The sequence below is a fragment of the Lynx rufus genome, unplaced genomic scaffold (genome assembly GCF_022079265.1).
Source record: "Lynx rufus isolate CCGP_SWC_20201006 ecotype Redwood Valley unplaced genomic scaffold, mLynRuf1.p SCAF_4, whole genome shotgun sequence".
NCBI classification, from domain to species: domain Eukaryota; kingdom Metazoa; phylum Chordata; class Mammalia; order Carnivora; family Felidae; genus Lynx; species Lynx rufus.
In genome coordinates, this window is record NW_025814856.1 from 19,966,777 (window position 1) to 19,991,151 (window position 24,375).

At 44.0% G+C, this 24,375-nt stretch overlaps 1 protein-coding gene across 1 annotated transcript; it reads left to right on the top strand.

Annotated features, from left to right (window-relative positions):
* The first annotated feature begins 22,766 nt into the window (after window positions 1-22,766).
* Window positions 22,767-24,375, top strand: IQCF3 (IQ motif containing F3). Its single transcript, XM_047094708.1, has 3 exons — window positions 22,767-22,784; window positions 23,187-23,231; window positions 23,980-24,375. Exons 1-3 carry the CDS (start codon window positions 22,767-22,769, stop codon window positions 24,373-24,375), a joined length of 459 nt encoding a protein of 152 aa, XP_046950664.1.

Below are 24,375 nucleotides of genomic sequence, written 5' to 3' on the forward strand. Positions count from 1 at the left end.
GGAAAAGCCCAGGAAGGAAGTCCTGGTGGACCTTGTCCTTCCAGTTGGCATTGGCTGCCATAGAAAATCTTGAGGTGGCTGGCTTGCTATGGAAGAAAATTAAGGCACCAGCCCTGAGGTAGTAAACCTTTGGATACCTGGGTTTCCTGTACCATCTCATGTAGTAAGGAGCAAGAAATTTATATACTGGGCTGCAGTGCTCAAATTTTGTTCCTCACGTACAATATCTAAAAAATAAAAAGGACCAACAGTGTGTCTGTGAAGCACGGAGGAGAGCTGGAGAGATACGTGCTGAGTGGCATCTAGATTTAGCTGGGAAGGACATCTTCAAGTACCCACAGAAGAAAAGGAAAGAAAGCTGACCCGAAGACAAGGGATCAGGCCATCAAAAACATGTGCAGGGCTGGCTAGAAAGAAAAGAAAACTTTGGACGAGTATTCCTTATGAACTCTGATGCAAAAATCCTAAAAAAATACTAGCAAACTGAATTCAGCAGCATATTAAAAGCTTTATACACATGACCAAATGGGATTCATTCCTGAAATGCAAGAATGGTTCAACATACAGAACCCATCAATGCAGTACACCACATTAACAGAATGAAGGGGAAAAAACCACACGATCATTTCAATTAATGCAGAAAAAGCATTTGACAAAATTCAGTACCTTTTCATGATAAAAACACTGGGCAAACTAGGAATAGAATGAAACTAAGTCAACATAATAAAAGCTATATATGAACATCACAGTGAACATGGTACTCAATGGTGAAAGACTAAAAGCTTCTCTAAGGTCAGGAACAAGATAAAGATGTCTGTTTTCACCACTTCTGTTCAACATAGTGTTAGCCAGAGCAATTAGGCAAGAAATTTAAATAAAAGGCATCCAAATGGTAAAGGAAAACATAAAATTATCTCTGTTCACAGATGATAAGATATTATATGTAGAAAACATTAAAGATTCTACTAACTGTGATAACTAATAAATTAATTAAGCAAAGTAGCAAGATGCCAAGTCAATGATAGAAAGCAGTTGTTCCCGGTAAACTAACAATGAGCAGTCTGAAAAGGAAATTACAAAATTCACTTGAAATAGCATAAAAAAGAATAAAACAGGAACAAACATAACCAAGAAAATGAAAGACAAGTGTTCAATGAAAACTACAAAACATTGCTGAAAATAATTAAAGAAGACAAAAATAGATGGAAACACACCCCACATGCATGGATTGGAAGACTTAAGGTAATCTATAGATTCAACACCATCTCTATCAAAGTTCAAAAGACATTTTTTGGCAGAAATAGAAAAAGTCCATTCTAAATTCATATAGACTCTCAAAGAACTCTGAATAGCCAAAACAGGGGCGCCTGGGTGGCTCAGTCGGTTAAGCGTACGACTTCGGCTCAGGTCATGATCTCGTGGTCCGTGAGTTCAAGCCCCGCGTCAGGCTCTGTGCTGACTGCTCAGAGCCTGGAGCCTGTTTCAGATTCTGTGTCTCCCTCTCTCTCTGACCCTCCCCCGTTCATGCTCTGTCTCTCTCTGTCTCAAAAATAAATAAACGTTAAAAAAAAATTAAAAAAAAAATGAATAGCCAAAACAGCCTTGAAAAGGAAGAACAAAACTGAAGGACTCACACATTCTTGATTCCTGATTTCAAAAGTTACTACCAAAAAAACAAACAAACAAACAAAAATTAAAAAAAGTTACTACAGTGTTACAGTAATCAAAGCACTGTGGTACCAACATAAAGACAGACCAATGGAATAGAACAGAGAGCCCAGAAATAAACCCTCACTTATGTAGTCAAGTAATTTTTGACAAGGATGCCAAGACCACTCAAAAGAGAAAGGAAACTTTTTAAAAAATGGTGCTGGGAAAACTGTATCTTCACATGCAAAAGAAGGAAATTGAGGGGTGCCTGGGTGGCGCAGTCGGTTAAGCGTCTGACTTCAGCCAGGTCACGATCTCGCGGTCAGTGAGTTCGAGCCCCGCATCAGGCTCTGGGCTGATGGCTCAGAGCCTGGAGCCTGTTTCCGATTCTGTGTCTCCCTCTCTCTCTGCCCCTCCCCCGTTCATGCTCTGTCTCTTTCTGTCCCAAAAAATAAATAAACGTTGAAAAAAAAAATTAAAAAAAAAAAAGAAGGAAATTGGACCCTTATCTAACACCTATATTAAAAAATTAATTCAGGGGCGCCTGGGTGGCGCAGTCGGTTAAGCGTCCGACTTCAGCCAGGTCACGATCTCGCGGTCCGTGAGTTCGAGCCCCGCGTCGGGCTCTCGGCTGATGGCTCAGAGCCTGGAGCCTGTTTCTGATTCTGTGTCTCCCTCTCTCTCTGCCCCTCGCCCGTTCATGCTCTGTCTCTCTCTGTCCCAAAAATAAATAAACGTTGAAAAAAAAAATTTTTTTTTAAATAAAAAAAAAAAATTAATTCAAAGTGGATCAAACACCTGAATGTAAGACCTAAAACTCTCAGAAGAAAGCACAGGGCAAAAGCTGCACAACATTCGACTTGGCAGTGATTTCTTGGATGTGGCACCAAAGATACAGGAAACCAAAAAATAGACAAATTGAGCTATAATTTTGTGTATCAAAAGACACTATTGTCAGAGTAAAATGGCAGCCCACAGAATGGGGAAAAATACTTGAAATCATATATTTGATTAGGAGGTTAATATCTAGAGTATATAGAGAACTAAAATTCCGTAAGAAACAGCCCAATTTGAATAAGGACTTGAATAAGTGTTTCTCCAAAGAAGACATACAAATGGTCAATAAATACACGTAAAAATGCTCAACATCACTGATCATTAGGGAAATGCAAATCAAAACCACAGTGAGACACACCTTACATTCATAAGGATGGATACTATTAAAAAAAAACAAACCAGCAGAGGCACCTGGGTGGCTCACTCGGTTGAGCATCCGACTTGGGCTCACGTCATGATCTTGCAGTTAGTGAGTTGGAGCCCCACCTCAGGCTCGCTGCTGTCAGCCAGTCAGCACAGAGCCTGCTTCAGATCCTCTGTCCCCCTCTTTCTGCCCCTCCCTCACTTGCACTCTCTCTCAAAAAAAAACACAAAAAACCCCACAAATAACAACTGTTGGGGAGGATGTAGAGAAATTGGAACCCTCGTGCACTGTTGGTGGGGATGTAAAATGGTGCAGCCACCATAGAAACAGCTCAGTGAACGCTCAAAAAATTAAAAATAGAATTTACCATGTGATCTAGCAATCCCACTTTTGGGTATGCCCAAAAGAATTGAAAATGAGTCTCAAAAAGATATTTGTCACCCATGTTTATGTCAGCAATTTTCACAACAGTTAAAATGTGAAAGCCACCCAAGTGGCCATTGGCAGATGTATGAATAAACAGAATGTGGTATATACACGCAAAGGAACATTATTCAGCCTTTAATGGGAAAGAAATTCTGACACATTCTACAGCATGGATGAGCCTTAAGAACATTATGTTAAGTGAAGTAAGTCATTCACAGAAAGAAATGATTCCATGTATATGAGGCACCTCAAGCAGTCAAATTCATAGGACAGAAATTTTAACTTGAAAATGAGTAAACTGCTGATAACCACAACATAGGTGAATCTCAAAAATGTTATGCTAGGGGTGCCTGGGTGGCTCAGTCGGTTAAGCGTCTGACTTTGGCTCAGGTCATGATCTTGCAGTTCATGAGTTCGAGCCATGTATGGGGCTCTGTGCTGACAGCTCAGAGCCTGGAGCCTGCTTTGTATTCTATGTCTCCCTCTCTCTCTGCTCTTCCCCTGCTCACACTCTGTCTCTCTCTCTCTCACAAAAATAAATATTTTAAAAATGTTATGCTAAGTGAAAGAAGCCAGACGTTAAAGAGGACTTACAGGATGATCCCATTTATATAAAGTTAGAAAACCGGCAAAAGGAAAATACAGGTAAAATAATTCAGAATAGAATTTACATCTAGGTATAAAAGGTCTTGCCTGCAAACAGCACAAAGAGACAGAGAAATTTGCTATATCTTGTTTTGGAACGGTGGTTACCTGGAAATACAGAATTGTGAAAACTCATCAAACACCATTAAGAAGCACTTAATAAAACCACAAAGAATAAGGTTGTTCTCTATGGACTGACATGGAAGGTGTAAGTAAAACAAATTGAATTGCACATTATGGACCCTGTCTAGATACATATTCTATGTATGTGTTATAAAGGCGTTATTTTTTCTTAATTTTTTTCATTAAAATTTTTTTTTAATGTTTATTTTTGAGAGAGAGAGCGAGCATGTGTGAGGTGGGGGAGGGTCACAGAGAAAGGGAGATGGAGGATCCGAAGCAGGCTCTGCGCTGACAGCTTGAACTCACAAACCCAAGAGTCATGACCTGAGCTGCAGTCAGACACTTAACTGACTGAGCCACCAAGGTGCCCCTATTTTATTTTATTTTATTTTTAATTTTTTTTCATCTTTATTTATTTTTGAGAGAGACAGAGCATGAGCGGGGAAGGAACAGAGAGAGAGGGAGACAGAATCTGAAGCAGGCTCCAGGCTTCCAGCTGTCAGCACAGAGCCCGACACAGGGCTTGAACCCACGAACTGTGACATCATAACCTGAGGCGAAGTCGGATGCTTAACCGACCAGGCCACCCAAGTGCTTCAAGGTGCCCTTATTTAAAAGAAAAAATGTTTATTTATTTATTTTTGAGAGACACAGAGAGGGAACAGGGAAGGAACAGAGAAAGAGAGAGGAGAGAGAGAATCCCAAGCAGGCTCCACACTGTGTAGACCCCAACATGGGACTCAAACCCATGAACCATGAGATCATGACCTGAGCTGAAATCAAGAATCGACGCTCAACCAACTGTGCCACCCAGGTGCCCCTAAAGACCTTATTTTTAAAGGGGGGAGGATTAGGGAAATAAACACTATAAAAATTTAACAATCATCTTTGATGAGGATAGTGGTGGCTGGGCATCCCCCATGGCTGGGTCTGCCCTTGTATGTACCAATAAAGGGTGTCTACACATTTGGCAGTTTCGTGGATTTGAGAAGGGACCACTTCCTTTCCTTTTTTCTTCTCCTTCCTCAGGCAAGTTCTGCTTTTTCTAGCCCCTGACCCTAACTTTGTATTACCTTGACTCCTTTTAGTATGGGGCCAGGTTTTTTATGTCTTTGCATACAACAAACAGGTCCCAGTTTTGTTCTGTTAGGTACTGGAATTTGGCTTATCACTATTTGACTTCTTTTCTCTCACAAAGCTGGTGCTCCATCATTTGGGCTTTCAGACAGACTTAGGTTGGCAGTTCTTGGGTTGTGTCTCAGATCAGCTTCATCCCTCTGATCACTGTCTCTCTCTCTGAATGTCTTTGTCTCTCTGTCTCTGCCTCTCTCACACACACGCATGCGCACACAGTTGTAGATATGGCATGGATGTTCCTATGTCATAATGGATAATCATAATGGTCCTGTTGGTTCCCATTGCTGCGCTGACTCCGCCTGTTTTTTCCTCCCCACAACAGTGTCCACATCGCCACATTAGCAGGGCTCATCATCCCCTTTTCTCTACCCTTCCCCTTCCCCTCTTCTCTCCTCCATTATGCTCAGATAACATTCCCCATGCTTTTTGCCTCTCTGTTCTCTCAAACTCCTGTCTGAATTAGGACTCCTTCAGTTGCAAATGACAGAAAACTGACTTGGCTTAAGCAAAAGAGACTTTACCGCTTCACTTAAAACTTACGGGGTGTATTAGTTTATGTGGCTGCTGCAACGAATTACCACAAACATGGGAGCTTAAAACAACAGAAATTTGTTCTCTCTCAGTTCTGTAGGCTGGAGTCTGAAATCAAGGTAATCAGGAGAGCCATACTCCCCCAACAAGCTCTAGAGAATTCCTTCCTTGCCTCTTCCAGCTTCTGCTGTGACCTCTGCCGTGACCTCTGCCTGCATCCTGACATCGCCTTCCCTTTTGTGTCTCTCTCAAAACTCCCTCGGCACCTCTCTGATGAAGCGTGCGTGTGATCGAATTATCCCATATAATCCAGGATAAGCCCCTCCTCACTAGACCCTTCACTTAATCCCATCTTTTACAGTAGGAGGTCACTTTCCCAAGTTCCAGAGATTTGATGTGGTTATCTTTTGGAGGCCCATTTTTCAAAGGGCAGATGTGGCTCAAGCTGCAGCTAGATTCAGGACCCCAGACAGTATTACCGGGTCCCTCCTTGATTCCTGTTTTATCTGTCTGGTCTGCAAAGCTAGGTGGAGCTTAAAATAGAGAATGCCATGACATAGGAAACCCTAGCCTACCTCATGCTCAGTCAACCTGATGGCCACTTATGGAAATCTATCACATAGAAGACGGCCTGGGTCGAGGCCACCCTAAGCCTCTGCTCCTGATGACAGATCTGGCAAATCTCCTCTCTGAAATAGACCCTAGGGTTCAGGCTCACTGGGATGGGAATAGAGACAGGGAACATGTTCTAACACGTGTCCCCAGGGAGTATAGAAATTGGGCTTTATTTTTCTGCATCCCTTGCCCAGGCATCTCCACTCAGGGTAGGACAACAGCGTCTGGCTGTAGCCAGAGCCAGCAGGGAAGGTCAGAGCAAGAGCTGAGAAGCAGCATCTGTGCATGCAGCCTCCCTCCCCAGGGGCTGAGTGACAAAGCATTCCTCCCTTCTGCTGGCCACTTCCTGGGAAAACCAGGCATGGAAGCCATAAAACAGTATCGCGATAAGTCCAGGCATATTAGAAATTATGATAGGGGCGCCTGGGTGGCGCAGTCGGTTAAGCGTCCGACTTCAGCCAGGTCACGATCTCGCGGTCCGTGAGTTCGAGCCCCGCGTCGGGCTCTGGGCTGACGGCTCAGAGCCTGGAGCCTGTTTCCGTTTCTGTGTCTCCCTCTCTCTCTGCCCCTCCCCCGTTCATGCTCTGTCTCTCTCTGTCCCAAAAATAAATAAGCTTTGAAAAAAAAAAATTTAGAAATTATGATAAATGTAATCTGCAGTATTCATCTATTAAAAATACAGAGTTTCTTGCTGGATCAAAAGACACCTGTATTTTGTTGCCCACTCTGCGCCTGACCTGTTGCTAGCCGCGCGCACTCCCCACTGCTCTCCCATGGGCCAGCAGGCGGTGGGGGGTAAGGTGAGCCCACCGCTCACCTTACATGGGCAGGTGCTGCAGAGGGAGGGCCAGGTCCGGGCTGAGCGAGGCCTTGCACTTGACAGGTGAGCTCCGAGGTTGAGAAAATGGATTCCAGTGAACCGGAGACCCGGACAATGGAAACGAAGGGAGACCAAAGGAGTGTTTGAAAATCTCCTTCCAGACAAGCTTGTGTTGCTTCTGGAGTATCCCTTGGAGCAGAAGACTTCTGAACCCTGAACTCTGCAAAGCCTGGAGAAGACATACCACCTCCCCCAGCAGGACACAGAGGTTCACCAGGGGTGGTGTGAACTCATTGTTAGGCACAAATACACAAAAGCTTATCAAGATGTGGAGAGATTCTTCCTTGAGGTTCAGGCCATGGGCATATACATGTACCGGGGAGCTGATGGTGAGTGAGGATGCCAGGATGCCAGGTCGCCCGCAGGTGCTTTGAGCTGAGCAAGGAGCAGGTGGACAGATCCTCAGCTGAGGTGGTGGCTGAGATGTTGTTCTGAAGAGGAAAGATCACAGTTCATGCATCTACTCCTAGGTCTGGTGGGAGCAGGATGGCAATGACCCTGGACATCAAAGAAAGGGTCATGGGGCTGCTATAGCCAGCAACTAGTAGAAGCATCCAGGTCTTGGTGCTTCTCCTTCCAGAGGCTTCTCTCCCTAGAGCTCAGCTACTGCGTGGTGCCTTTGCCCCCTGCCCCGAACTTGCCACCTCAAGATACTGAATCTGAACTGGATCTCTTCTGTTAAGGCAGTTCTTTCACACAGATGATGAAAGCTGTCAGAGATACATCAGAAAACCTGCTGAACATTTTGCATGGATCCCCTCAGCATATGGCTGCACTAGATATTTCTAGAATTCCAGGAAGTCACAGAGATTCTGCATACTGGGACTAGTGAACACCATTTGATATTCTTCTCTGGGTCATTTCAGAAAGATTCTGCAGAATTATTTTGATTGATAGGTCTGTTGTTTAGATTTTTCCAAAACTTTTAAACCCTTGCTAAAAGGGCAGGGTAAGAATCCAAGATGTATTGATAATGAAACATAGTGGATTACTATTTTTATATTCCTGTGTGCTTCTGAATTTAATACTGTTTTAAAAAAGAGAAGAATGGTGTTACCCAAGAGGTATCCTCTGCAAGCTGGTTCTGTCCCTCTCCCACCCACCAGTCTCCTTGTCACTTTCCTGGATGGTTCCAGGAGCATGAAGGGTGTGCTCCTGCCCTGATGAGGCACAGCGGGAGCCTGTGGGGCTGTCACCCCTTCCCCGAGCACACATACAAGGAAACGAAGCTTCCCAGCATGTCCGGAAGGAGGACGGTGTGAAACCATGAGAGAGAGGCCGTAGTGGTCTGTGCAGTCCTGAGATTGTGCCATGGGCTGCAATGAATGAGAGTGGTTTGGAGCCTGGTTCCAGGCTGTGTTCACCTGACTCTGCATCTGGCCTGTGGGGGTAAGTGTGGCTTTAACATATTCCATCATTAGAAGCTCTTGGTCAGAATTCTCTACTGGTGACTGTTATTCTAGAAGGTTTACTGGGGGGGAGGGGGGGAGGTGCTGCTCTTCACTGTTACATGTGCTCTACGTATGACTGTATGTGCTTTGTTTACAAATCCTTTGGTACAAGAATCAAATTTTGATTTTTGAATTTTAATAAATGCAAGAATGCTGAAAAAAGACACCTGTATTTTGTTAACAAAACATGATGGAAGTTGAAAATAAGGCAGTGGATAAAAATATAGCAGGGGTTCAACTTGTTAAAATCACTGTGTTGTACACCTGAAACTAATTTAACCTTGTGTATCAATGTACTTCGATTTAAAAACACACAAATGATCCAGGAGAGACTTCCACTTCTGATAATGCTGTGATAAGTAATTAGGATTAATCCATTCCCTGAGAATAACTGGAAGAACTGATCAAAATATATTTTTTTTAAATTTCTGCTTGAATGGATTGAAAAGTAACAATATAGGAGCTCCTGGATGGCTCTGTCCATTAAGCATTGACTTCGGCTCAGGTCATGATCTCATGGTTCATGGGTTTGAGTCCCATGTCAGGTTCTGCGCTGACAGCTCAGAGCCTGGAGTGTGCTTTGGATTCTGTGTCTGCCTCTCTCTCTCTGCCCCTCCCTCGCTTATGCTCTCTCTCAAAAATAAATAGACTTTTAAAAAAAGGAAAAAAATTAACAATATAGTAAAAAATTTCTGGGCCGTGATCTAAACTAAGAAAGAAATTAAAAGATGCAAGCCTGGCATTTGGGGGTTGTCCAACACCTATATCTCCAAGCAGATGCTTCCCATGCCTTCCGTGTATCCCTCCCACCTCTGCCTGCATCTTCCAGCCTACACCTGTCTTCCCCAACCCCCTCACCCTGTTAACTTCACACTAACACCTTCCAACCTTAGATGGCCTCCTCTCTACATACCCCCTTTTTGTGGCTTTATTAAGTGCTTCTTAATAGAGTTTGATGAGTTTTCATAATTCTGTATTCCCTGATAACCACCATCCAAAATAAGATAAACAAATTTCTCTTTCTTTGTGCTGTTTGCAGGCAACACTTCTTACATTTTACCCCCAGATGTCAACTCCATTCTGAATTATCTTACCTATGGTTTAGTTTTGCCTGTTTTCTAACTTTATATAAATGGAATCATCATGTGAATGCTCTTTGATGTCTTTCATTTAGCATAATGTTTTTTGAGATTCGTCTGTTATCGTGTGTATCAGTAGTTTGTTCACTTTTATTACCATCTGTTATTTCATTAAATGAATATACCACAATTTCTTTGTCTAGTCACCTGTTGGTAAACACTAGGGTTGTTTCCAACGTTGACCTCTTTGAATAAAGTTGCTATGAACATGCACGCACAGCTCTTTTGCAGACATGTGTTTTCATTTCTCTTGTATAAATACCTATGAGTAGAACTGCAGAGTTATAGGGTGGATATATGGTTAACTTCATTAGAAACTGCCAAACCCCTTTCCAAAGTGCTATTTCTTACCTTCCCACCGGCAGTGTTATTAGAGATTCAACTGCTGTGTGTCTTTGCCATTGGGTATCTTTTCGTGTGCTTCCCAGCCATTCATAAACCTTTTGTGAAGCATTTAAGATTTTGCTCCAAACTCCTTGTTTCTAATGCTTATTTGGTTCCATTATTTGTTTGAACTGAAATGCGTATAATTGAATTCTCTATTAATAAATGTTTAAATTGTCTCAACTTTATGTTTTTACCAACTAGCCAGAAATTACTGTCTCTATATACAATTTGGTGCCAGTGGGCCAGTATTTTCAGTGTGCTGCCTTTTTAGCCGAATTTTGGGCATTTGACGTAGGAAAGAGTGGGAGGATTTCCACATTTTCACCAAAACAAACTCTACGTCTGGAACCATCCTGGTGCCTGAGTCATAGGTACACTTATGACATCATAACCCTGTCTCCTTCTTCCCTCTTCCTGCCGGGCTGTGGCTGGGAGAGCACAGACCTGGGGGCAGTGAAAACATTGAGCTCCTAATCATGGGGAATTTAGGGGATTGCAGACCGGAGGGGATTTGAACCATTTATGTCCCAAGTCATGGGCATTTGGTTTTGTGTAAGAGAGAGCCACCCAAAGTTACAGTCAGGGGAAGGTGGATTTGCACAGTTAACTCAGGGTGCCAGTCCTACATTTAGGGTCTCTGGACAAGGCAGGAGGTTGAGTGTTTGGTGGATTTGGCACAAAGTTGTACAAAGAGCACCTACCGATACCTTTCCCCTCTAAACTCTGATTACAGAAGGATGGCCAGTTTTGTGAAATCACAATAGAAGAAGACATTGATGAAACCAGATCAATGAAGAAAAAAGAGAAAAAGAAAAAAATACAGCCTTCACCCACACCGCCACCCCCTCCACCAAAGGTGAGTGAGAGGTCCTCAAAGTTGAAGGTTAACTCCTAGTTGCAGCATCTCTGACCTGAGTCACTCAACAGTCATGGGTTGTCCTCTCTGTGCCCCATAGCATGGCATGATCCCGGAATTTGTCATCTGAACCAGGATCCACAGGTGAAAGATAGTGGTATCAATTATTCCTCAGGAACAATAAGCATAACCCCAGAACGTCCCTGGGCAACCAGGATGAATGGTTGGCCTATCCCAAGCTGGAGTGAGTAGGGATGGACTCATCCTTGATTATCTTCCCCTCTTAGTTCCTTCTCGGTCAGAGAAATGTGGGTGACTGAGGCACGGAGAGTTGGTTGTAGGGAGGGGAACAAGTGGGGATCAGACCATGTCAAGCTGGGGAGTGGAATGGTGAGCCAGTGTAGGGAAGGCATTGCCACGAACAGGGAGAGCTGAGTGTAGAACTGTGTGGGAGCACATGTGTGTGTGTATGTGCACACATGTGTGCATGTATGCATGCTAACTAAAGTCAAGGGTGTGAGAACCAAGAAGAGTGAAAGTGAGAAATGAGTAAGACTCATTCTCACTCAGTAAGGACTCCAGACCATGTGGAGCAGGGAAACTTCTATACTGTGACTTCCCGGAGGGACACAGCAGGTTGTGGGTTGAGCTGGAGTCAGGCATGAAAGGTGAGCAAAGGATGCCACTTCTCCAGCCTCCAAGTGGGATGTAAGGGAAGGGATATTGCACCCCAGGTAGGTGGCCAGGCCCATGTGCAACACGATACATGATGTACTGGTTCCAGGCTGGCCAACGAGGTCCATGTCACCACGTGGTAGCTAGGACGTATAAGGACCCTGAGATGCAGGGGACAGACAGTGTGACATGTCCAGGTCCATTAATCAGAGAGGGGCAGAGACAGGACACCTATCTGGTCTACTGGCTCCCTGCCTAGTCTTCCTGAAATCCTGAGGAAGGGGACGTTGTTGACAAAGGATCAGGAGCCATTCCTGGCACAGCCTGGAGCTGAGTTGGGTGGGGAATGTCCCCTGAGAGTCCCTTCTTTGTCTTTGCAACCTCTTCCCCCAAAGAAAAAGAAGCTCCCTGACCAAGAACAGAAAGCCATAAAGATCCAGGCCTGGTGGCGGGGCACCCTGGTGCGCAGGACATTGCTGCATGCGACACTCAGAGCATGGATCATTCAGCAGTGGTGGAAGATGACACTGGCAAAGCTGCTGGAAAAGAGGAAACGAGCAGCCCTAGAGTCCTACGCTCAGCAAGAACGGGCAGTGGTCAAGCTACAGTCCTTGGTTCGCATGTGGCACATACGCCAGCGATACTGCCGTTTGCTCCATGCTGCCCGCATTATTCAGCTGTATTGGCGCTGGCATAATTGCCATAGCAGTGGCTTTTTCCAGGGCAGCTATGACCTCACAGCATCCCATCTGGGACTAGAACTCGAGATTTTTCTGGGGTCACAGATTTGTCGGATTACAGACTGCATCCCCTTCCCAATAAAGAGCTAATCAGGTCTGCTCCAACTCTGTGTCACCAGATCTCTGTCACAAGCTCCAGGAGGTCCTGTGTCAGCAAAGGGTCAGGGAAAATGATGGCAGATACTGGGCATGTCATGGTCAGCTCTGAGGAAGTGGCAGAGGTCATCTGGGGTCCCTTGTGGAAAAGGATTCTAACTACCAGGTTCTGGGTGAGGGGGATCTGTAATTGATTAGCAATGTCTGCCATGGGTAGGAGAGTTGGGGATGCAGGGCCACCAACTCCACCAACTCCAGGGAGACTCCTTCACACTGTGGTCCATATAAATGGCACCTCCTATAGTTATGCCACATGGAAGTTGTGTCCCCTGATGCCCTTAATTCTTCCATGTCTTCCCATTAAATGTAGAACAATTCAAAAAGCCCTCCCATGGTCTAGATAATCCTGCAGGGTCTGGCCCTGACCACGTCGCCCTCTCCATGTCCTCCTTGGCCCACCCTGCTATTCAGACCTTCCCCGCACATTCCCATCTCAGCAGTTTGCACCTGCAGCCTCCTCTCCTTGGATGCTCTTACCAGGTGGAGATCCCCCTCCGTTCAGGTGTGTCTCCGTTCAGGTGCTCCACTCTCTCTCCTCAAGGAGACCTTCTTTGACCACCTTATTGAAATGCCTTCCCCACCTTACTGTACGCTCTAGCTCCTGACTCTGCTTTCCTCTTTTCAAAGTTCCCATCACTACCCAAGGTTATCTTGCCTCATTTTCTATTTTCTGTTGCCCCCACTAGAGGATGAGCTTCAGGAGAATAAGGACTCTGGGTTCAAATCTGTGTTCCCAGAACCTAGGTCAGTAGGTTCTGTTTCTTCATCTCTCTCCCTTTCTAATATGTTATTGTATGTATATTTTAGGTTTTGTATATCATGTCATTTTGTCATCTTAAAAAAAAAAAAAAAAAGTCCCTTTCTGGGTTGGGAGACACTGCCCCGCCCAGGTCTAGCCAGTTAGTTCTTAGAGATAGCTAAGGACTCATCCCAGAGCACGTCTTTCATCTGCAAGCTAACCTATTCAGGGAGGTACCTCCTTTCTCTCTGTCCTCTACACCCCAGAGGGCTGTATTTCTCTGCCTTAATTATCCCAAGCCAGGTACTAGGCACCTGCCCACCCCCAACAGCTTAGGGGCCACAGAAAACAAACCAGTCCATTCTAAACTGTTACCCTTCCCTGCCTTGCCTTTCCCACTCCGACATAGGCCATGGGAAAAGTTTTTCCCTCATCCTTGTCTTCTGCCACCTGACAAAAACCTGATGACCCTGTGTGACATGCGATGACCTCTTCTTTGAGACACTGAAGTATAATAAACTTTAGTTTGTGCTTCTATTTTCTTGCAGCTGCACCTGACTGATCATCACATGAAAGAACACAAAACATGAATATAATTTAAGTAAAATTCACATAACCATTTTTAGATTAGCCATATAATATTAACGATTAATATAAGACTAAAAATTCAGTGGCCTTTAGTACCTTCGCCATGTTAAGCAACCACTGTCTTCTGTATCAAGTTCTAAAACATTTTCATGGTCCTAAAAGAAAATCCTGTACCCATTAAGGGGCACCTGGGTGGCTCAGTCAGCTAAGCATCTGACTCTTTATTTTGACTCAGGTCACGATCTCATGGTTGTGAAATCGAGCCCCATGTCGGGCTCCGTGCCTAGCATGAAGACTGCTTGGGATTCTCTCTCCCTCTCCCTGCCTCTCTGCCCCCTCCCACTCACACACACTCTCTCTCTCTCAAAATAAATACATAAACATTTAAAAAAAAAAGAAAGAAAACCAAAGAAAGGGTTCCTGGGTGGCTCAGTCCATTAAACGTCCGGCTGCTCAGTCATGATCTTGCAGTTCATGGATTTGAGTCCTGCTTCGGGCTCTGTGCTGACAGCTCAGAACCTGGAGCCTGCCCCTCCCATGCTCATGCTCTGTCTCTCCTTCTCTCTCAAAAATAAATAAACATTAAAATTTTTTTAAATAAATAAATAAACATTGAAAATAATTTTTAAAAAAGAAAAGAAAACCTTATACTCATTAAGCGTTAATTCCCTGGTAGCCCGTCCTCCTGCCAGTGGCAACTGCCAATCTGCATTCTGTCTCCATAAGTTTACCTACTCTGGACTTTTCATATAAATGGAATAATAAAATATTTTGTCTGGTTTCATACACTTCCTATGGTTTTGAGGCTCATCCACACCATAGTATGCATCAGTACTTCATGACTTTTTATAGCTGATTAACATTGTGTGTCTATACCAGCTTTTGTTTATCCACTCATTTTTTTTAACTTTTTAAAAAAATCTATTTATTTTGAGGCAGAGGGCAGGAAGGGGCAGAGAGACAGGAAGAGAGAGAATTCCAAGCAAGCTCCACACTGTCAGCACTGAGCCCCGTGTGGGGCTCGAACTCATGAACCTCAAGACCATGACCTAAGCCGAAACCAAGAGCTGGACGCCCAACTGATGGAGCCACCCAGGAACCCCATTCCACTCATCTTTTGATAGATACTTGGATTGTGTGCACCTTTTGGCTACGTGAATAATGTCACTACAAATATTTAGCCACTACACGACATTACATTCCCACCAATGGGGTACAGGGTTCTAATTTTTCTACATCTTTTCTGACACTTTTTTTTTCATTTTTGCAAATTCTAGCCAACCCAGTGAGTGGGAAGTGGTATCTCATTGCAGTCTGATTTACATTTCCCTCATGATGAATGATGTTGGGCATCTTCTTGTGCCTTTTGGTCATTTGTCCACCTCTGGAGAAAAGTCTGTTCAAACTTTGAGAAACTTTTCATTAGGTTGTGGCTGTCTTTTTGCAGTTTCAATAAACATTTATGTAATGAATGAATACACAATCCTACCAGGACTTGAATTTGTGGCTTCACCATGGTTCACAGCCTATTTTCTGGAAACAGCTGCCCCACCATCCCTGAATGAATCTCTCAGACAACCATCCTAGGTCCTTCATACCCAGTTGACATGTTATTCTAGGATTTTTGGAATTATTATGTCTCTCTGGCAATGCTTCCATGTGTGTATGTGTGTGTGTGTATATGGGCAATGGAAGGAGGATCTATTGGTCTCGCCACTTCATCTACAGATACTGCTCTCTCTGTTGGTTTTCATCTCTCTATGTGTCTCGGTCTATCCCTCATAATTCTGTCTCTCATTATATCTATAATCTGTTCCTCAGTATCTTTCTCCCCCAGTCTGGGCCTCCCTCTGTCCTACACATTTCATGATGTCTCTGTTTTTCAATTCACTGGATTTTCTGGATCTGTACCTTTCTGGTAGAGATCATTAATAGCTAACCTGCCTTATATGTATTTCTTCTCTTCTAGGTCTTGCTTGCCCCTTATCCCTAAGAGCCCCTCAAAGATGAGATGGAGAAGTCTCATGGAGGGTACCGATATGGTTGCTCCTGGATGATGGAGGCATGCACCTAACCTAAACTCAGCCTAGGACGTGCAAGTACTTAGAAATGTCAGAATATTTTATGCATGTGGCCACAACGATTGGTTCAGGAATGAGTGCATGACATAAGTCAGGCCATTGAGTCTCTGTTGTGGTGCTGTATTGAAACTCCTAGGATTACCAACTATAAGGATTATGAAACCAGAGCTGCTAGGGGCACCACATGGAAATAGCTGAGAATGGAACTGACACAGAGTAAAGTGGATCCATCAGTTGCCAAGAGAAAGACTAAGCCGTGAGGATTCCTTTGGGCCTCTGGAGCCAGCCATGCCTGAAGCTACAACTACCTATACTATGGGAATTCATTTTGTGAGCCCATAAACCTTCATTTTCACTTATGTCAGTTTGTTAAAACAGCAAAAAAAAAAAAAATCTCACTAGATTGATAAACATTTAAATATTACTCAGGGATCAAAAAGAATGAAATCTTGCCATTTGCAACAATGTGGATAGAGCTAGAGTGTAGTATGCTAAGCGAAATAAGTCAGAGAAAGACAAATATCATATGATTTCACTCATATGTGGAACTTAGGAAACAAAAGGAAGTGCCTGGGTGGCTCAGTTGGTTAAGTGTCCAACTTCGGCTCAGGTTATGATCTCATGGCTGGTGGGTTTGAACCCCACGTTGGGCTCTGTGCTGACAGCTCGGAGGTTGGAGCCTGCTTCAGATTCTGTGTCTCCCTCTCTCTTTGCCTCTCCTCTGCTCGTGCTCTGTCTCTCTCTCTCAAAAATAAACATTAAAAAATTTTTAAATAAAAAAAAGAAAACAGGTGAATATAGGGGAAGAGAAGGAAAAATAAAATAAGATAAAAACAGAGAAGGAGGCAGACCATAAGAGACTCTTAAATACAGAGAACAAACTGAGGGCAGCTGGAGGGGAGGTGCCTGGGGAGATAGGCTAAATGGGTGATGGGCATTAAGGAAGATATTTGTTGGGATGAACACTGGGTGTTACATGTAAGTGATGAATCACTAAATTCTCCTCCTGAAACCACTGCTACACTATATATTAACTAACTTGAATTTAAATTTTTTTTTATATGAAGTTTATTGACAAATTGGTTTCCATACAACACCCAGTGCTCATCCCAAAAGGTGCCCTCCTCAATACCCATCACCCACCCGCCCCTCCCTCCCACCCCCCATCAACCCTCAGTTTGTTCTCAGTTGAATTTAAATTTTTAAAAAAGACTTAAATAAAATGTAAGGACAAAAAAAATTAAAAGAGATTGAATTTGATGTGAACTGCTTCTCAGAAAGTGGTTTTCAAAAATTAGTTTTTGAGTTAGAAACCTGACAGAAGGTGTGCCTAGGGAATTCTCAAGTAAGTGTGGGGTTATCTCTCATTTAATGAACCCAGTTCTTCTAATGCTGTGTAGTGTGGTGAAAAGGGAAAGTGCTATAGATTGATGGGTAAATCAGCTAATTATCTAGAATCAGAATGAATGAATGTGAATCTAATCATGGATTGGTCACCTATGAGCCAAATGTGGAGTCTTTAGCCTAGTTCAACAAGTCGGCAGGCAGGAGTCATGGGCAACCATCAGCCGTTCATGAAACAACTGTGTTAGGAATGAATAGAATTGTCAGGTCCTTCTCTTGCCTCACTCGACTTACACAAAGCACATGTGTGCAGTCTTCACTTCTAGGATAACCTCTGAGCTGTGTCTCTTAAAGAAAGTGGACATCCTATTATATGTGTTGGATCGAAATAGAGCAATGCTTTTCAAACTGTAGCATACATCACAATCACGTGAGGGGGCTCATCAAAGCAGATTGCTGGCCCCACCCAACATATCTGATTTAGTTTACAGGGTCCCAAGAATGAGTATTTCTAGTATGTTTTCTAGGTAATGCTGTGGCTACTGTTCTAGGGAACCCCACTTTGAGAACCACTGGGGTAGATCTTAACTATGTGGTCACTGTGAAGGACAGCATGAACAAAATAGCAGAGCCGCACATAAATTGGAGGTTTATTTCTCCTTTCCAAAGAAGTTGAGAAATAGGTGTCCAAACCCCGGGATGGCACTTCACAGGGTGAAGAATCCTAGCCCCTTCTACCTTGTTACTCTGCTTTATACGGTCTGTGAGCCCAAGATCACCTCATGATCCCAAATGGCTGTTTCAACTTCATCAATCCCCTCCACAATCTAGCCAGCGAGGAGGAAGGAGAAGGAGAAAGGCATATTCCTTCTCTTTTAGGGCATATCCTTGAAGTTACATATGCCACTCTTGTCCATAGCTCAAAGGAGGTAACAGAAGACCAAATAAAAGGGGAGATATACCATATAGTTATTGATAGAATGACTCAACATTGTAAAATTGCAAATTATCTCCAAGTTGATCTCCAGGTGGAACTCAATTCCTATAAGAATCTGATCAGGAGTTTTTGGGAACTTGACAAGCTGATAAAAAATCATATTAAGTAAATGTCCACAATCAGTTAAGACGGTTTTGACAAAAAGACTAGAGCTAGGAGTATGGTAAAGCACATGAAAATACATCAAAAGACTGTAATAATAACAGTGTGTAGTTGAGACACTAAGAATCTAAGGTGAGGAGTAAACATTTAAATACGGATTTGTTGGATTTCCCTCATCCCATTCTCTTCCTTCATGTGTACAGCTGGCAATAGCCCCTCCTCCACCCTGGCTGAAGAGAGTTTTCTGCCTAAGTTGAACCAGAGAGGATCTAGACTCCAATATTTCAGTCATGGCGGAAGGCAGAGGTGAAGGCAGAGGTGGCGGAAGGCATACTAAAATGGAGCAATTAACTGAAAGTGTGTAGGCTAGACAGTGAGGCCTCCAACCCTTGGTGCCAGCTCAGCTCCCTGAAGGCTTGCAGTCAGTCAGATTTCATTCCACTCTCTGACTTGAGGTTCTGGGATTCCTTTCTGGGACATCAGTCAATTATTGCTACGCAAATGCTGCATGGCAGACTGCCACAAGCCTCAGTGGCAGGCAGCAGTAAGCATGCTGACCTAGGCTGTGTTTAACTGGGGTAGCTTGTCTAGAGAAACTCTGCCCCACGTTTCTCATCCTCTTCCTCATACCCCGGGCACTTCCTTGTTGGCAATGGCAGAAGTCCAAGAGGGTAAACATAAATTGGCAAAGACTTTCAAAGCCAAGGCCAAACTTGCATGTCATCATTCCACCTTATTCTGTTGGCCAAAGCACATCACATTGCCAATCTAAGGCACAGGAAGATAGATTCTGTCCCCTTACGGGAAGAAACTACAAAGTCCCATAGGAAAAAGTATGAATGTAAGACCACTAAAGCAATCTACCACAAGCTCCAAAGAATAAAACAAATGAATGCTAATTTGGGGGGTCCCCCACTGAAACAAAACCCAACTCTGCCTTATTAACCTACTCTGAGTGGTACCAGTTAAGAAACCGCACCCATGCACCCTGAGCTTCCCTTTGGCATTTTAGTGCCACGCTCACACACATGAATAAACAACCAAGGATCATTAACATGAGAGACTGAAATAAAAAGAAAAAAGGGGACTTAAAAGAAAAGAGATCGTACTGGGAACAGAAGAAAAAGGTTTAAAAAAACCAAACTTAACAATTACAACTACTATTCTCTTTTTTTTTTAATGTTTATTTATTTTTGAGAGAGAGAGACAGAGCACGAGCCGGGGAGGGGCAGAGAAAGAGGGAGACACAGAATCCGAAGCAGGCTCCAGGCTCTGAGCTGTTGGCACAGAGCTGGTGGGGCTGGAACCCATGAACCATGAGATCATGACCTGAGCCAAAGTAAGATGCTTAACTGACTGAGCCACTCAGGTGCCCCTATTACTACTATTCCTAATAAAAGATAACAAATCAATGAAATAAGAATACTGTGCTATAAAAGAATAATCCAAGGACAAGAAAGAGCTCTTGAAAGTTAAGACTTTTAAAAATGGAGAATACCTTCTAAAAAAGTAGAATAAAAAGACAAAGAAAATAGTGTAGAACATATTGGAAAATTAGAGGATCAATCTATGATCTAATAGGTTTTCTCTAAGTATTAAAATGGAGAAAATTAAAAGGTAGAAATGATTTTTAAAAAACTAATACAATAAAGTTTCCAATAGTTGAATAATACAAATTTTATAAACTAATGTGCCCCATACAGTGAGTGAGGCAGGGAGTGGGGGAACATCTCAGAGAGGCTGAGAACAACATGTCTAGTGGGTGTGAGGGATCTGGGATGGTTGGCTCAGAAATGTTGGGACAGTTGTTTCTAAGGAGTAGGGTTTGAACCCTGATGAAGACGTAAATCTAAGACCTAGATGGAATCATGTATTCCTTCACTATGCAATCACTTATTGAAACAACAGTAATTTCAGAACATCCTAAAAACTAAAGATAAGGGATAAGGAGAAAATCCTAAAAGCTTCCAGAGAGGAAAAAATAAGTCACATCATATGGAGAAAGGAATCAGAGTAACATTAGACCTCTAGGAAAACAGTTAAAGCAATTCCTCAAAATTCTGAGGGAAAACTATTTTCAGTCTAGAATTCCATACTCAGCAACACTATCAATCAGATTTGAAAGTGTAAAAAAAAAGTCATTTTCAGACATGCAAATCTCTACATATTGATATCCATATACTTTTCCTTAGGAAACTATCATAACATGTGCTCTATCCAAAATAGGGACTAAATCCAAGAAAGAGGGAGACCCAATGTGCAGGATCATGTTCTGTCACTTGGTGAAGACCTCAGTGTAAGATGTAAACCAGAATTTAACAGGAAAATATGTGACCCTAGATGAGAAAGCACCAATTTAAAAAATTTCAAAAGCACAATTACAAAGGGAGAAATGGATGGAATGATATCTGTGCAATGAATAACACCATGAAGAAAGTCAGCTGGCCGATGATTGTTGGGGAGAGAATATTTGTAACATATCTATCCACAAAAGGTTGTCCAAGGAAGTCATCCAAGAGGATGATGGGAATCCAACAGAAAAAAATAGGCCAAGGACTCTGTCAGGCAATTACACAGAGATGCTAGAAGGTCAAGATGAAATAATTGTAAGAGCTGAAAGACACAGAGCAGTACTAAGACCGGGTGCCATTCCAAGGACTTCACCTTCATGAATCTCCACAAGAGCTCCTTGGAGGAGGAACCATGTTTCTATCTTCACTTTGCCCAGGAGGAAACAGACACCACTGGAAGACTTGCTCAAGTGCACACAGCTAGAAAGGGTCTGTGTCAAGGTTGGATCCCTGTTATTCACCCTGAAGAATCCTGCTCTGCTCAAGTCCCTAGTGAGAAAAATGGAAATTAAAAGAGCAAGGTGACACCACTTCACGTCTTTCAGTTCGGCGAAAATTAGGAGGTGATTGACAGAGGTTGCACTGGTGGTGCCACTGTGGAAAACAATCTGTCAGCATTTAGTAGCATGGAGGAACCACCTGTCCCATGACACAGCAAGCCACCCCCGTGTGCATTCCCTGGAGAATGCCTCCCATGGAGGCACAGACACATGCGGGAAGATGTTCCTCATGGCACTCTCTGCCATGGCTTAACTCATCCGTGGGGCAGAGAGCAGGGAAACAGGTTATCCTGGGTCATGAGCACATAGGGAGTCCTTATCTGTTGTCAAATTGTGTATATATTTAAACATTTTCATGATAAAAAGCTTTTATGAAGTTGTGCAAGAAAGGATAGGGAACCAGAATGTGCTCCATGGCACAGTGGTCAGTGGCACTCACAGAGTCATGATAATATAAACACTAAATTGCGACTGGGGACCTAAATGGCAGCAAGTGACCTAGTGGGGAAGATGAAGGGAGAAAAAGTGAGGTTTTGGGGATGGGGCAGAAAGCCAAGTCCTCATCTTTTTTGGTGGAGAGTTAAGGTCTTGAAATGAAGAGACCATGTCAGCATGTCACTGAGGTCTGGAGGGGGCTATCCAGAGTCAGTTAAGGGATGAAAGTGAGCGTGCCTGTGAGATGGCAGTGGGGACAGCCAGAGGCAGCTGGTCTTGGAGGCAAGCCTGAATAACTAAGTGACTCTTTCAAATATGACCATTGCTACCACTAGAGGAATCTACACTGGGGAACACTGTCTCTTACATAATGACTCATGTTTGGAAAATTCCTCCAGCCCAGTAAATTTCAGACACTGAGTGGAAGGGCTTATTTTGTTTTAAGGAACATATATTGGCTTGTTAGGCACCAAACAACTGTAGAAATACAGGGGTTCAGCAGCTGGAGGGGAATAGAAATAGGCTGAGGTACCTCCATCCTGACCCTTCCTTAGCCCCTTCTGCTCACCCTCCATACTCACAGTCTCACATACTCACATACTCACTAATTAAAAGAAGGATTTTCCCACATACTGAGGAAGGGCATGGAGGCAAAGAAGGCAAGACACAGGAAGCACCCTGAGCCCAGGAACCTTCCTCTGCACTGTGTAAGCAGCTCTCCTTAGTGATGATGACAGGAAAGTCTTGTGGGTGGGCCAGACTAGAGGTCATCCTTTGGACAGGACAGATTCACGGGGGCTATGGTTTCCCCAAGGACAATCCCTGGTCAATCCCTGGCAGGAGGGAAATGGGTAGATGTTTCCTCTTTACCCAACAAATTTGAGGCAACCTGGTCCCTGGGTCATAGTTGCCCTTGTGACATCATGGCTATCTCCTCCTCTCCCACCCTTCCTGATTCTGCCAGGACCAATGGAGCAGCAACCAGAGGGGGTGTGAACACCTGAACTGCCCCAAACCATGGGCGGTAAATGCTGTGTAAGACAGCCAAACACCCCCTCCCTGGAAGTAGGGAGTTAGCCCATGGCAGAGGGAAGCACCAGATGACTTCAAAAGGACTCAGGAGGGGCACCTGGGTGGCTCAGTCAGTTAAGCGTCCCACCCTTGATTTGGGCTCAGGTCATAATCTCACAGTTGTGAGATTGAGCCCTGTGTTGGGCTCCATGCCATGGAGCCTGCTTGGGATTCTCTCTCTCCCGCTCTCTGCCCCTCCCCCACTCATGCCCCCTCTCTCCCTCTCTCACATTAAATAAATAAACTTTTTTTTAAATCTTAAAAAAAAAAAAAAAAGGACTCAGAAAGAATGGGGAAGTAGACCTGTGAGGACTTTGCACAGAAACTGGTCCTCACTCATGCTTTCTCTCTATATTCTGATTGCAGAAGTCTGGTCCAGATAAGGATGCACTAGAGACTGAGAAGCTGAAGGTAGGTGGAGCCTAGGAGTATGAGAGAACCACAGTTCATTGACCATCTGAGCACAGAGTTCTTGAAAGTGAAGGATCCATCTCTGGTCCCACAGCTGAGAAGTCAGCTCAGTGTTGCTCTCCTGTCCCCATAAATTCCCTCCCTGTTCTGAGTGAGCTATGTTAAGTATGAAGAGACAGCAGAGAGGTGAGGAATCAGGATGCAGACAGGCCACTGGAAGGTGGGGCACAGTAGTGGGAACTGGAAATCCAGAGAAAGTAAAGCCTGGGTTTAGAAGGATATAGCGGTGACTGAAAGGTAGTGGAAATCAAAAGAAGTGAGGTAAAGGAAAGCCCTCAAGGGGCTATGGGTTGGCATGAGGCATCAGGAGGCAGAATCATAGGCTGGAATTTGGGTTGAGATGTAGGCCATAAATGCAGAGGTTCATCCTCAGAGGACCTTTTGGTTCCTCACACTCATGGCAGGTCTTCTAGATCAGAAATTGTTTCCACAGAACCTGTGAAGATCACAGGGCAAGCATATCCCCATTTTGTAGATGAGGACACTATGACTCAGAAGATGACCAATACGTCTATGGCCACAGGTAAGGTAGAAGTAGAGGCAAAACCCCACCCAGGACTCCTGGGTCCTCAGAACCACCAGGGGAAAGGCTAGTTAAGAAAGAAGATCAGAGCTCCTTCGTGGCAGACACCAGACTTGTGGTTGTTCATAACAAATTCATGTGGAGTCCTCTGCTTTGCTTGGTTAGAGGCTTTGTCAAAAACGCCACAGAGCAAGAATCAAGGCAGCTGAGAAGATCCAGGCCTGGTGGCGTGGCACCCTGGTACGTCGCACCCTGCTGGTGGCAGCCCTCAGGGCCTGGATGATTCAGCTCTGGTGGAGAACACTTTTGTGGAGGCGGGTTCTTAAGCAGCGGCGGGACCTGTTGAAGATCTATGTAATCCAGGAGGAGGCGGCAGTCAAGCTCCAGTCCTGGGTTCGCATGTGGCAGTGCCATCGACGTTACTGCCGAATATGCAATGCTGTCTGCATCCTTCAGGCCCCAAAGAGCTGTTTTGCCTTCCAGACCAGTGATATTCTACAGGCACAATATGAAGTCACTCCCAACCAGCCGGAGTTCCATATTGAAATCCTATCAGTCTAA